Raw genomic sequence first — 14,026 nt, forward strand, 5'->3', positions numbered from 1 at the left:
AGATGTTGTGCAACTTAACATCTAACTTTTATTTCTAGGTGTGCGTGTGTGTCTGGTTTCTTTAAGAGGTTTTGGGGAACGGTCCAGTGGACGGTGTTCGCGGGGGCTGCAGCTTCAATGTTCGCTGTCAGCCTGGTGAGTTCTGTTGGAAACATGGGAACTGATAAAGCTCATAAGCGATCAGCTGTAAATCGCCTGATTCTCTTTCAGGTGCCGTTTACCTTCATAGAGTAACGATTCCAACTCCAGGTTGCGCAGGAGTGCGCCAAGCCTATGAGATGGTTCATACGAGGGTTCGTAATTGCATGATTTTACGCTCATAAACTCCTGAGTCATTCGTTGATCATCTCTTTCAGGTGCCGTTATCACTCCCCTTTCATAGAGTAACGATTCCAACTCCAAGGACTTGATAGAAGTCCGTATAAGGAGTGCGGCCATAGGACTATTGGGTAGGATTGCGTTTTATTGGAGGTATTACGCAGATCTCTTTAAGCTTAGTGGATAAAACACTCGTTCCAAGGTCTTTTATTTGTTCCAGTGTAAAGATGAGTTCATATGCACCGGTCATTTAAGTTGTGCAGAGTGCGCCATATCCTTATCACGAAGTGTAGTCAAATGCAGAGGTACAAATGAGAAAGATCAGTTCGTGGACTGGGGTTCACTCATATTGGAATCTGGTAGCTGGGAGTATGACAAGATACTATTTAAAACAAAGAATTGATAAAATTCTCTATATTTGTAAAAATTATGTGTTTCAACCACTAAAACTGCATATTTATATCATACAATCAATCTTATTTTGTATATTCTAATCATTATAATAATGCCTATTTTATACAATAAAGCATGTACAAATCAAAATTTCGCTTTTATTGTACTGTTACATATATATAAAAAGATTTCAAAACACTACAGTGTTCCATGTGTTTAATTTGAAATCTTAAACAAAAACAAAACCCAAAACACACGTTTGTAGAAAAGGGGAAAAGTGCTTGTGTGATTTAGTTCTGTACATACAGCAAGACGCAAACAGCACAGGCGGGAGACAAACTGTGCCGAACAGTAGCGTCAACGCTAGACAAACCAGAGCCCACATCATCGTTTCTCGTTTCATTCTACATGATTTGTTTGGTTTTTTTAAACTGGGTTTCTCCAGGTGTTCAGCTGTATATGTCAGAACTGACAAGGAAGGCATTAAAATGTTTAAAAAACTTCTGCAAAGTGATGAAGCAGAAATACAGAGAGATACAGTGGGGTGCAGTGAAGTGTTGGTGAAACAAGGCAGGCATGTTGTTAACGAGTGGCTGATCGGGAAACACAAAAATACAGAAAACATCTTCTTTGGTCATCTTGGTAACATTTTATAAAGGCAGACGTGATAACAGTCTACGATGGATTACCAGCAGCTTTTTCAAGGCCCTCATCTTTTTTCTATCCTTTCTTCATCCTCATCTTCTTCATCAACTTCGTTCTCCTCTTCTCCCTCCTCTTCCACCTCGTCTTCCACCTCGTCTTCACTGTCTGCTTCTTTGTCATCCTCCTCATCTGCCTGCTGTTCATCAGACTTCTCATGATGGTCTGAAGAAGAGCCGTTGGCCGCATTTTCAGTACGATCGGTTGCTGTGGCCTTGTGAGCGTCTGAAGGCTTCTCTGCATCCTTGTTTTTATGTCGCAATCCCTGAAGTAGACAGAAGGTGGCACTGCAGGCAATCAGGGTCCAGATAAGTGTGTGCGCAGGGACACCTCTGACCTGAGAGCGCACCCACCTCACCGCTTGGGCAACAGTGGTGTTGGACAAACGGCGCGGAGGAGACTTGTCCTATAAACAGAAATCAGTGTGGATCAGTGGTGGTGCTAACACCGGATCTTTTGAGCTGGAAAACTAAGGCTTGTGTTTTTATTACATCACATCACCAATCATGTTAGTTTTGTTTTCACACTGAAATTATGAAACCGACTGCTTCCTATACTGGCATACGTCATGGACATGTAGTCTAATTCATGCAGGAAATAGAACTGCATGCCACATCTCATTTTCACCCTCCCCCACACTTTTGACCACTTGTAATATTCTCTACAACTCATCTGAAAAGGATGACACACTGGTGTACAATGGGTCCTCTTTTCTCTTCTGACTGGTCTGCCTTTTTGTCCCAGGGAGGGCTTCAAACACAAAAATCTGGTTCTGTGGAACAACTATCCAGAAGCCTAAATCTAATCAGGAGCGAACATTAAGCTCTTCGAATACAGGAAAGCATTTTCGAGAGTTACCTTAAGTCCATATTGGTTGAGCATGCCCTCTAGGAAACTGTTTCCCAGATGCACTATGGGATAGAACTCCTCATCATAGACCCTCCTCCACCAGCGCTCTGGGAAAGAGCTGCAAACAAAGAGTCGGTGAGGTCTAGTTTTAGGGTAAAATAAGTAAACCTGCATTAAATTTAGTATGCATTTCTAAAGTCTCTCTTTTTTTTTTTTTTTTTTTTAAACACCAAAAAATGAAATAAAGGAATAAATCAAGCCGTGAAATGTTTCCAGTGAAGTTTCTTCAATGCATGCAAACACAGTGAAGCACGAGGAGAACCAGAGAGCACTGACCCGTCAGCCTTTGATTCAGTAAACCAGTATCTGTAGCGGTGAGCTCGCAGATAGGCAGGCGGCTGCTGGTGAAATGGATACTGGGATACATCCGACTGGATCAGTTCAACAACTGCAGAACACAAAGCAAACTTTAAGAGAACTGTTTGTTCCTGACCAAGGTAATTGAGCACTGTAGAATAGTCTAAGTCAAGACTAAGGTAGAACAGAAAACTTGTAACATGGATCTCTGGTGGATTTTTATTTGCCTCCTGCTACTTTTTCCTTTGATTGCACCACCTTTGAAAATACCATAAAATGTGGCTTTCAAATAAAACCGTATAAACAAACAACATGGGATTTTTTCCCCCTAATTTGATTAACTGAACTTCCCATTAAGCAGCTGCACAAGGAAAATGCAGCTCTCCGCTCTACGTGTTCATACCGTCTCTTTTTCCTTGCAGGAGTCTGTACATCAGGCTGGTGAACCATGGAGATTGCGTATTGGGCCCAAGAGCAGCAAACCACATTTGCCAGTCCAGCCTGGGCTGATGGGGTGTCAGCACAGGAGGAGATGCACTCAGATTCCCTGGCTTATACATGAACTCAATCTCCTATAAAGAAAAAAAGATTTAAATGAAAATAAGTTAATGTTATGAAATATGCAGTTTTCCTAATTTACAAATTAGAGAATTTTACATCTTGTTTAAGTTCTCACCGTCCATGTGACCCCATCACTGCTTCCCTCAATGACAACCTCGGGTCGCCCGCCAACTCCGGTCATCCTTCTGAACAAACCGTACGAGTTGACTACCTGATAGCGATCAACCATCTCATAGGCTTGGCGCACTCCTGGCCACAACCTGGAGTTGGAATCGTACTCTATGAAGGTAAACGGCACCTGAAAGAGAATCAGGCGATTTACAGCTGATCGCTTATGAGCTTTATCAGTTCCCATGTTTCCAACAGAACTCACCAGGCTGACAGCGAACATTGAAGCTGCAGCCCCCGCGAACACCGTCCACTGGACCGTTCCCCAAAACCTCTTAAAGAAACCAGACACACACGCACACCTAGAAATAAAAGTTAGATGTTAAGTTGCACAACATCTAAAAGGCAACTGCTCAACAAGCAACACATCACAACCATTCTTACCTGAAGAGAGAGGTAACCATCTCCCAGGTGAGTGAGAGGACACCAATCCAGATACAGGGAATAGTGACGGTCTTCAGAAACAGGTTAAACTGGTGGTATGTAAATGCTGCCAAGGACATTTTAAGAAACATGAAAAAAGAGAAGCAAAATTGGTTACAGGCACATAAAAAGAAAAAAAAAGAAACACTCACCTGTCCGCGAGGAGATGCCTTTCTTAGCTGTATCCAGCTGCAGGTCAAAGCAGATGATTGTTCCAACAATCAGCAGAGCCCAGACCACCAGCTCCAGCAGGTAACACAGCCACGACCACAGCTTTGAGTCTAAATACAGTGGAGAGAGAGAGCGAGCAAAGTTTGTCCTCAATATTTCTTTTAGTCTGAAGGAAGTTGAGATAAAACAAAATGTGCATTCTTCGTGACAAACAGCTACGCCTTAGCCTACGAAACATCGCCTGGGCTGCAGCTGTGCAATGAAGTTTCATACCATCATTCCCGTTATCAGTCTTGTATGCCTTGCGCAACCAGAAATAGACATGGCGATCATCCAGAAGTGACAGACAGAGGGTCACAGTCAGCAGGTTGAAGAAGTTGTAGTTGCCAGACAAAATGATGAAGACTTGAAGCAGCACCTACACGAGGAGAGAAAACGGACTCATTTCATTTTAGAGCTAACATTGAAGTTGATAATACTGCAGGTGAAACTAAAGCAAAACGTGAAAAAATTCATTTCTTTTCACCTGCAAGTAAAAAGCTCCAAGTCGGAGCCTCCGCAGTGGACTGAAGAACAGGAACGGAACAGCGATCTCGATAACGAAGGCTCCCACCACGCTCAGCTTCTGCCAGCACACCGGCAACTGGTGGGCAAACCAGGCCAGAGGGGTTGGGATACACTGAGTCTCGTAGTGATACGTGAGGGCTGCTCAACACACAGCAAAAAGAGGGAGAGAGTAATCAGATGGAGGAAAATGACAGAATGAAATGGGAAAAGAAAACATGACACCACTGTGTAAAGACAGCATAAATGGCATCCATACTCATCCGTACCTGTGAGGCCCCACCAGGTGGGACAACGTGAGGTTAGCTTCACCACCCCGGATGCAAACATGAGTCTGAAGAGCAGCCAGCGAGTAAGCCAGAAGGTGACACGATCGTGCTCTCTGACCCCTCGTGACCCTCTGATTAAAGTCAGGGGAGCAACAAGGATACAGAGGAACCCCGTCTCTAGGAGCAGGTTGTCCCTGAAAAGCAAGCAATCAAAGCAAGAGGAGAGACTAGTAAGAAATTGCATCTACAACAGTGTTGCACAGCAGCAGAGACCTTGCAGCACACTGATAAAATGATCTACTTTAAGCAGCTGCTGTTTTAGAAGCTGTGTGGTATTCAGGAAAAAAATGAACTGCATTGCACTCACCACTGGAAGTAGAGGAAAACCTGGCCTACCTGTAACAGACAAAAGTTTAGTGAGAAATACTGTGACAGGAAAAAACAGAAGAGCGCATTACCACCGTGCAAAATCACCTCATACATAGACAGGTACAAGACCCAGAGGCAGAAGAACACCACACTGTCTCGAAAAGCCTCCACCAGCGTGGCAGCAAGGCTCAGCGCCGCACCGATAAGACACAGCAGCTCCATGGCAGTGTGAGTGTCCAGGCCAAGCCGAGGTCCCAGCCACAACAGCGTGGGAGAGGAGAGCAGCTGCTCCACCAGAGGCTTCCCGCTGTATCGCAGCTGCCAGCGGGCAGGGAGCAGCCCCTCATTTCCATACAGACCTGCACACAAACACGGAAAGCAACAGTACTGATTATGCTGGTGGTGAGCAGTGGATTCATTATGTTACTCTTTTTAATGAATTTTACTTCTCAGTGCTGGAGATTATAATCTGAGTCATTATAATCTGGTGACCTGCTGGGTGGAATCGAAAAATAACAACACTGGTCATACATATATGTGATGCAGTTCTATAAGTAAAATGAATGAAAATATTTTATTATAACCACCAGTTCTTAACAAGTTTAAAAACTTTAACAATGTTGCAAATGTATGTACTATGGCGTAAAAATTAACGAGAATAAACAGTCGTAACCTTTGCAGTGGAAAGTCATGTTGCCATTGCGACTAAATTAAAAAATAGCCCAAATACATTTCCTTTCAAATATGGGCGGAGGATTTTATTTTTTTTTTTTAACTTAACCGGGCTGCAGAGATACCCCTTACATTAAAAACATAGTTCGGGTGTGCTGTGACTCAAAATGCCACCGTATGTCTTTTTTTTTTTTACAACAGGTTGCTTGTAAATTTGGCCCAGTTGCAGGCTGACCGTGCCCGGGATGAAGAAACTTCCAGGCGGTTCTTCACCACGTCTAACGGCGTGGAAAGCAGAGGAGCGGACACACAGGAAGCGCCAAGTTCCCAGCTAACAGGCTAACACATAACATTAAGGGAAGTCAGCTAGCCGCTTCTTGGGCTGCAGAGTTGAGAGGCTCACCTGGTATCTGCACGTAGAGGGAAACAAAAGCAGTCAAGTAGATGACCGCCATGCACCAGAGGAACATGCGGCGTGGCAGAACAACTCCCCCCATGTTTGACCGACTCCCGTTCTGCTTTTTTACCCCTTCACCTATCGGTGCTACTCCTGTGGAAGCTGGGAGCGGGATTTCACGTAGCTGGGGGACACGTACGCTAAATTCACCCGAATGGTCGCTAGGTGCCGCTGCAGGTCGCTTGAACGGTGTGGTGCGTTAAAGGTACACTGGAATTTAGATATATAACCCGATTTAAGGATTAGCTTGTTTCTGACGATCAGATCATAATTAATAAAATACATTTTACAAGAACAAATCAATGTCGTATACATTTATTTTTTATATTTTCATACAGCTGATATTTTTCATCACTTATTTCGAGGGATACCTCACGTTTATTCTATGAAGCTGAATGCAAAATAAACAAAACGATACAAACAGAAGAATAAACTTTGAAAATGTTTAAAATAAAATAAAACGCAGGGTCACGACTTCAGAAGGTTGTTTCTACGGCTACAAAAAATAAATAAATACATTATTTATTGAAATTATAATGAAATTTTAGAGATGTCCAACTCAAAAGACAATAAACGTAAACTCCACTCTAAATCTCTTTGATTTGCAAATGGCAACACTTTTTTTTTTTTTAAATTATGGTTTGGGGAGGGGTTTTTTTTGTTTTTGTATTGGCAGAAATAATCTTTAAAAAGACAACTACAGATCCCGTTCTATTTTTATAGCTCATCAAATTAAACAAATAACAATAAAAACAAGAAACCAATAGCTGTCACTTTGACTCAGGTTTATTGTGCAAGACCTATCAGGCAAGCATACAGGGTCATGGCAATAAAAAAAATGGGTCTGCATGCTGCTAGTCAAAGAGCCAAAGCTTCCAAGTATTTACATTCAAGTTTTAGACACAAACATATGAAACTAATCACAAACAGCTGATCACACACAAAACAGAGTACCACTAATCCTCTGACACAGTGACACAAAAACATCATGAAACTCATTGCACAGCTGAATTAAGTAGTAGGACTCTTTAACTTACAAAAATACTAGAAATCTGATTTTTTTTTCTCTTTTTTTTTTGAGACCATTTACACAGTCTGTTTTCAGGTGGCACAGACACTTGTAGCTGCTCCCCCCCCACCCCCCACAATAGACAGAAGACCAGCAGCAAGACTCTAAACATAAACACGAGTGCCCACGAAACAGCGATTAAGCTTGGCGAAGGTATGTGAAATTTGACACACACAGATAAATGCATCAAGAGGACGTCAGTTGCTTCGATACCCAAAGATCAAGGTTTAAATACTTCAAAACAACCTCATTTTTTATATTCTATTAAAGATCCCTGCTACGACATCCCAAAGACCCGCTTTATATCAACTCACCAGTTTTGTTTGTATTCATCTGACATCACACCTGTCACCATTTCCCTGCTCACTCCAGTTGCATGTGAATAAAAAGCATACCTGCAATGTCACTTGAATTTAGGATAAAGCAATATAATCTAATAGTTTTAAATAGCTTTATACTGAATATATGGTAATGGCTATTCTAAAGGGAGTTATTGCTCTACAAAAATATGTGCATATAACACCTGTAATTTTGGCTTGTGTTATCTATATGCATGTAACATGAGTTTCCTCCCAGAAATACAGCTGTGACACCATTGTTCCACACTTGCAGAACAATTTTGGACTTCCTCTGAGAAACACTTTAAAACTAATTAGCAAGATTCTCAAAAATTCAACATGAGCCCAGTTTAGACATAAAACCTTAAAATTGGACAACAGTGAACGGATCACATGTCCACCTGGATTCTTTGGAATTAGCTTCAAAATTTTCCACTTCAGGCTATTTTTTCTATAGTTTAAGAAAGAGCACCACTCAGTTGAAATTTAAACACTTGCCTTGCCTGATGCATAATCTGTTCACTTGGTGCTCAACACATGGGATGAAAATAACTGAGTAAGAATTTCACTGTGTTTTAAAATCATTAGCTTGTATCCCTTTTACTTCAGTCATTGAGCGACATCTGTGATCCGTGGATGGACAAATCAGTCATAGCTGCCTTACTCATACCCGACTGGATGACCAATATACCGTGGCTGCGAGTGACCCCAGCATGGACGGCTTTAATATGAAGGTTAGGTGTAAGGAGTCGGTGACTGGTTTTAAATTAAATGTTTTTAAATACTTTGAAATTCCATAATATGTCCTGCAAAATATGTTCTCTTTAAACAAAAAAGAAACATCCCACACTCCTATATTAATATAGATTGCTTTGCATGCTTGAGCAATGGTTCTTTATTCGCTGTGTCCAAGCCTTTGGATCTTTTATAGAGTTTTAAGGCAAACATAAGTCAGTCAGATTTGGACGGCTAGACTTAAAGTGTGTTGACTTAGTGTGTGTTTCTTGGAGCCAGAATTGGGGACCAGTGTCATTGTCATGTAGCCCCATCGGTTTCACTGCCACCGGTCTGTCCAGTATTTGCCGTAGATGCTGAGGACTCCTGGTCTGTTTCGCTGATGCAGATAACCGCATCACCGCTTACATTTATGAGACACTGAGCCTAAGAGAAGAACAAGTACACAAAATTTAATCAATTGAACAGCCAGTACTGAGATAAACCGCCTGTTAGTAATGTGCAGTTTATATCACCTGATTTTTATTCGGATTTTCCATGAACACACATTCTTTCATGCTGTAAGACACAACTGCATTGCCGCCGAGGGCCGCTACATGGGCTCGAACCATCGCAAACACCTCTGCGATGAATGAGTGAAGGAAGCCGCTGACACCGCCTTCCTGCACAGAACAAAAACACACTTTACGTTTAAAACTGCGCAAAATGACCGCGGGACTTTGGATATTTTACTGACGTCGCTCGTACCTCCCGTAATGATGTCGTCTCTCTGATAAAAAACATGTTGATAATGCCAAGGTATTTAATGATGCGTGTCCCGGGAAGGAAGGAGAGCGGCGTCATCTTCACCACCGTTACCGAGCTGCCTCCAAACGAGCGACTGGAGCGCAGCGAGCGGGAACGTCCCTCTTGAAGCGGACTGCAGCGCTCCAAAGATGAGACTGCAGGTTCAGAGAGAGTGTAGGCAGAAGCAAGTGGGAGACGTGAAGAGAAAAATAAGAAGAGAGGAGAGGGGGATATAAAGAAAAAGAAGAGATAAAACGGGAATGGAGATACCAGAAAAAACTCAAAACTAGTGGAAAGATTAAAAGCAGACATGAGCCTTGAAGCAGAAAGAAATGTCATAGTGGAATGAGCATGCAGAAACTCAGCTGTAAGTGTTTGCACAGCAAGAGTAAAATGTGCACTTACATGTGCTTAGGCATGTGTGTGTGTTTGTTAGATTTACATGCAGCATTGAGAATGCAATAGACAATCACTTGGCGCGTGTGCGCTGCCATGCATATCATGCAGTTGATGCAAACAAACAATTACACATGTCTGCAGACAGACAGACAGACCTGGGCACAGCTGTTTACAAGTGTGAATAGAGTGCTTACAGCAAAGTACATGAGAGATTTTATTCTATATGTTGGCATTTGTGAGGAAGGCTTCAGACATGGAGACAGACAGAAACAGCTGAGGCTGGGCACATGTACACAAGCCAGAGTGTGAAAGATGCTCCAATATCTTATTGCAAATTTACCTGATGTGGCTTACATCCATCAAACCAGGAACCTTCAGAGCCACATATTAGACTGTAGTTTACTTAACATGCACAGATCTGAAAAGTCACACGAGCTCTTGCAGAAAAGCTTTGACCCCCGCCCCACCGTGATTATCAGTGTGTTCCCAAACAAATCAGACATGAAATCCTTTAGCATTCATACAGTGTCTCCTCCTATCTTCCAAGCATAAGAAGAATCAGTGATGCAAAAGCAGGGGAGGGGAATAAAAGGAACCCTCTGGAGGTTCTCATGAAATTGCTGCAACCAACAAGCTATTTGAGAAAAATGCTGCACACAAAATGCAAAAACCTTTCTAATGTGACACACTGTTTTTGGCAAGCTGCAAATTGTGGATCCCTCTGAGGGGCGGGGCGTCAACTTTCACACTCTAGCCAAAAAAACAAAAAACAAAGCTGGTGCTTGATTTACAATGCTCCGCCCCCCAGCGGCATGCATGGAGGGGTGTGTGCGCGTATGTGTGACCGCTTGTGAACCGTGTTCTGTATTTGTGGGTATGATCACCAGAGTGTGCTAGAGACTGTGTCCTCCTACTTGTCTTAACTGATCCTCGTCTTATGGTGTGAGCTTTCAGCCTAAGCAGCTCTAGCCAGGTGCTGCATCTGTCTGCAAAGGAACCGTAATCAACGGAGGCAGCTGGAGAGAACACACACGCACGCACACACACGCGCACACACACACACACACGTGCATTCACAAACGCAACAGCAACAACAACAACAAGAAAAGAAAACGAAAAGACAAAACAGAACACAAAACAAACGAACAGAAAAGAACAAAACTGGATGAGGGTTGGGAGCTGTGCAGGATAACTCTGTCCGAGACTAAAGGATGAAAAGTCAAAACAGGGCAGTGTAGTAGTTTCGGTAGCGGGAGAAGGGGCGGGGAAAATAAAAGACAAGAAGGTAGCTTACCTCTGGGTGACATGTTGGTACTTTCTCCGACACCTGTCACACACACACACACACCATCACAGTCTAACTTTGTCCTTGTCGGAAGGCGAGAAAAGTTCAGTAACAACCGATTACTGCCAGAAGGCGAACACAGCAGGCGCTGCCTAGCTTTAACCATCACCCCCACCCCATTATCCCATGGCTGTGTTAGCCTAATGCAAATGGGGGTCACCAACACAAAGTCTCTTCTAGACAGCGTCACAGACTGTTATCTAAGTTCACGGCAAAACAAACTCTCACTTGTCTACTACAGTTCATTTACCTGCTGATCGGACTATAAGCAGCTGGTTTTGGCAGAGCTTTGCAGCTGGGGTGAATAAAGAGACTGTATCTGATGTGTTAGTGGACGAGATGGGTGATACCTGTTTAGTGAAGCAGGGTAACGGAGGTAAGGGAGGTAAAAATACAGTTAAAGATACCTGAGATTTTGGATGCTGTCTGAATGTTGGAAGAGGACGAGTCTGCACACAATTCCAGGGGAAACTGCAGCTGCTCTTCAGCCTCAAGGCTCCCTAAAAAGATACACACAAAAACCACACTCAACTTTACACACAGCACTAGCAGGGATGTTTCTTAAAAGCAATACACTATTTAGAGCAGGGGTGTCAAACATAAGACCTCAGGGGCCAGAATCAGCCAAAGTGGGATGTATGTGGCCTATCGTGTAAAATGAGTTTGACATCCTGGCTTAGATCCTAAAAGAATATTTGTTTTCCTACTTCACTAATAATCATGCAATAATTCTCAGCTTTGCTCGATATATAGGGCAGGGCAGGGATAGCTCAGTAGGTAGAGTGGTGGCCCCATGATCGGAAGGTCGGGGGTTCGATTCCCCTGAACAGCTACCCTGAGGTACCCCTGAGCAAGGTACTGTCCCTACACACTGCTCCCCGGGCGCCCAATGGCTGCCCACTGCTTCACTGAGTGAATGGGTTAAATGCAGAGAGGGATTTTCCCTACGGGGACCAATAAAGTACACTTTCTTTTCTTCTTCTATTGATATCAACTTACCTAAGCTGAGTTATTGCATTATTTGGAGTCAAGTAGTGGCTCACTTCATAGATACAGCTTGAATTTTTTTTTCCTTGACTGATGAGTACTGAGTGTATTAAACTGGACGTGAAAGCTTTCCTTCATCTGAACAGAGCTTTAACTGAAGTAAAATGCACAGAGAGACTGACCTTTGTTGACGGGCTTCTCAGCTGTCTTCTCCTGAGTCTGTTCCTTGTCATAGGTCATGGCAACGGCTGTCACTGTGACCTGCGCAGGGAGACGAGCAGAGGAACAGCAGTAGATAAAAAGTTTTTCTCTCAATTACATTCACTGCTCTGGCAGCTTGACAAATGAGTGATAGCCTGAATTGTCTCACCTGTATGAGCTCTTCTTCTGGCACTGCTACGGTGAAGTTGAGATGACAAAGACAGCAGGGGATCATAGAGCGCAGCTTGAAGTAAAAACTCTGAAACAAACATGATGAATTGTAGACTTGTAAAACCCAAAACTAAACACAGACAACCACAGCAAGTTCAACTAAGAAAACCCCCCCCCCAAAAAAAACAGTGCCAGTGTGAAACCTGCTCCATGATGGTTTCTTACCTTCAGCAGGTTCTCACAGAGGTCAGTAAAGATCTTGTTTAAGCCTTGGTTAGTAAGATTGGCATTGCTCAACCTCAAAACCCTCACTGATGTAAACATCTGTCAACATAAAGGATGACACAGATTTACACAGATCTAAATTAATACTTAATTGTATTTATTTCTAAAATAATTATTCTGCAATAATGGTTAGTATTGCTACAACTACGTTCAGTACGTACCTGTACTCCTGAAGTCCAGTTAGAAATCCCAGGCATATTTTCAGTGTTGCAGCTGTAGAAACCTGAAGACATTGAAGCAGATGCAATGAAGCACAGAAACAATGGCACCTGCTAGAGCTTGGACTGAATTATTAACTTGTGTGCAGTGCATAACGATCCACTGTAACTGAACCAGAGTGAGTGTGCAGCATGTACCTGTGGGGGGAGGTGCATCGATCAGGAGGGAGTGGATATCCTCCACGGCATCGGTGTCATCAATCTATAGGAGTGATCAAACATTGTCACCATTTAAACTGGCATTTACAACTGGCATGTACTGATTTGATTTGTACAGATACACACCTCCAGGACGAAGGCATCCTTTTTGCCGTGGGACAGATCCAGTTCTGATAGCTCGTCTGAGCTTTCCGAGTGGGAGCGAAAAAGTCTGGATCGATGCCTTGGCTCAGGGATTGGAGAGCCCACCCCTTCCTCTGCAAGCTCCTGCAAGCAAAACAGACGCAGCGTCCGAGCAGACGGGACGTCAGAGAGAAAACCAGAACACCGCAGAAGATCACATCTGTATCTAACATCTGTACATCTGTACTGTAACTAGTAGAATGACTGTGTTAGTAACAATCCACATGCTCTCACTCACCCAGTCAACTTTACTGACACACATTCATGGTTGGTGTTAATTTGGGAAAACGCACACTCGCACACACACAAATATATATGCAGGGGAGAGTGTGATTGGTCAGGAGAGATGGACATAATCAAAGTACGTTAACAACTTATAAAATGACTTTGCAGTGAGTCATCTGAAGAGGTGACTCTGGTGTGGGTTATGTATTATCCCCACACACAAAAAAAGTCCCCAGTTAAGAGCTGCAATTAATAGTGTGAGATTAATAGTGTGAAACACTTGTCATGCTTTGCTGCGTCTCACAGCTAAAGGTTGGCATGCTCAGTACCATGTTTATGCCGCAGAACACCTCAGGGTCCAGGGCAAATAATTTCTTTAATGATCAGAGAGAGACAAGAGGGGTAAGTTTATCACGATTCACAAAGAACAGAATATACAGCCCAGGCATATATGGACAGTTAGAAGTTGTTCAGCTTCAGCACAGAGGATTTAAATAAGATGACATGTACTACATTAAAGTGTCAAGTCTTAGATTTCATTTGAGAAGGTGTGCATCAGTATGGAAAGGACTGCTTCCTATGCACGGCAGACAACGTTTAGGGACTCTTTCTTTAATCTGACCTTCAGCAAGTTGAATAGGTCTCAAACAGA

General features: G+C 43.0%; 3 protein-coding genes across 24 annotated transcripts in view; 1 reads left to right on the forward strand and 2 right to left on the reverse strand.

The window, feature by feature from the left end:
- The window catches only part of miox (myo-inositol oxygenase), a gene marked incomplete in the record, with an annotated part of 5,626 nt that extends 4,717 nt beyond the window's left edge, over positions 1–909 (forward strand). Inside the window, 1 exon segment of the mRNA XM_042225234.1 lies at positions 787–909.
- lmf2a (lipase maturation factor 2a) lies at positions 856–6,442 on the reverse strand. Its single transcript, XM_005933090.3, has 14 exons — positions 6,220–6,442; positions 5,250–5,503; positions 5,143–5,171; positions 4,776–4,969; positions 4,469–4,647; positions 4,216–4,360; positions 3,924–4,052; positions 3,733–3,838; positions 3,554–3,650; positions 3,296–3,478; positions 3,023–3,191; positions 2,599–2,710; positions 2,272–2,380; positions 856–1,819 (listed from the first exon to the last, which is right to left on the reverse strand). Exons 1-14 carry the CDS (start codon positions 6,311–6,313, stop codon positions 1,421–1,423), a joined length of 2,199 nt encoding a protein of 732 aa, XP_005933152.1. The 5' UTR covers positions 6,314–6,442; the 3' UTR covers positions 856–1,420.
- A 601-nt stretch (positions 6,443–7,043) lies between these two features.
- Positions 7,044–14,026, reverse strand: part of c2cd5 (C2 calcium dependent domain containing 5) — a 28,166-nt gene continuing 21,183 nt past the window's right edge. For 9 of the 22 annotated variants that reach the window (XM_042225221.1, XM_042225218.1, XM_042225225.1 and 6 more), the window contains 13 exons: positions 13,704–13,748; positions 13,093–13,233; positions 12,946–13,009; positions 12,751–12,812; positions 12,530–12,628; positions 12,303–12,392; positions 12,115–12,193; positions 11,353–11,445; positions 10,895–10,927; positions 10,485–10,616; positions 9,163–9,356; positions 8,931–9,077; positions 7,044–8,841 (listed from right to left, as the gene is read on the reverse strand). In XM_042225221.1, coding sequence (XP_042081155.1) covers positions 8,716–8,841; positions 8,931–9,077; positions 9,163–9,356; positions 10,485–10,616; positions 10,895–10,927; positions 11,353–11,445; positions 12,115–12,193; positions 12,303–12,392; positions 12,530–12,628; positions 12,751–12,812; positions 12,946–13,009; positions 13,093–13,233; positions 13,704–13,748 — 1,305 coding nt within the window. In that variant the 3' untranslated portion in view covers positions 7,044–8,715. The remainder of the gene's footprint in view (positions 8,842–8,930; positions 9,078–9,162; positions 9,357–10,484; positions 10,617–10,894; positions 10,928–11,352; positions 11,446–12,114; positions 12,194–12,302; positions 12,393–12,529; positions 12,629–12,750; positions 12,813–12,945; positions 13,010–13,092; positions 13,234–13,703; positions 13,749–14,026) is intronic. The other 13 variants (XM_042225226.1, XM_042225222.1, XM_042225228.1 and 10 more) reach the window with 6 other exon arrangements.

This window comes from Haplochromis burtoni, unplaced genomic scaffold, assembly GCF_018398535.1.
Source record: "Haplochromis burtoni strain Fernald_Lab_line unplaced genomic scaffold, NCSU_Asbu1 Contig_164, whole genome shotgun sequence".
NCBI classification, from domain to species: Eukaryota; Metazoa; Chordata; class Actinopteri; order Cichliformes; family Cichlidae; genus Haplochromis; species Haplochromis burtoni.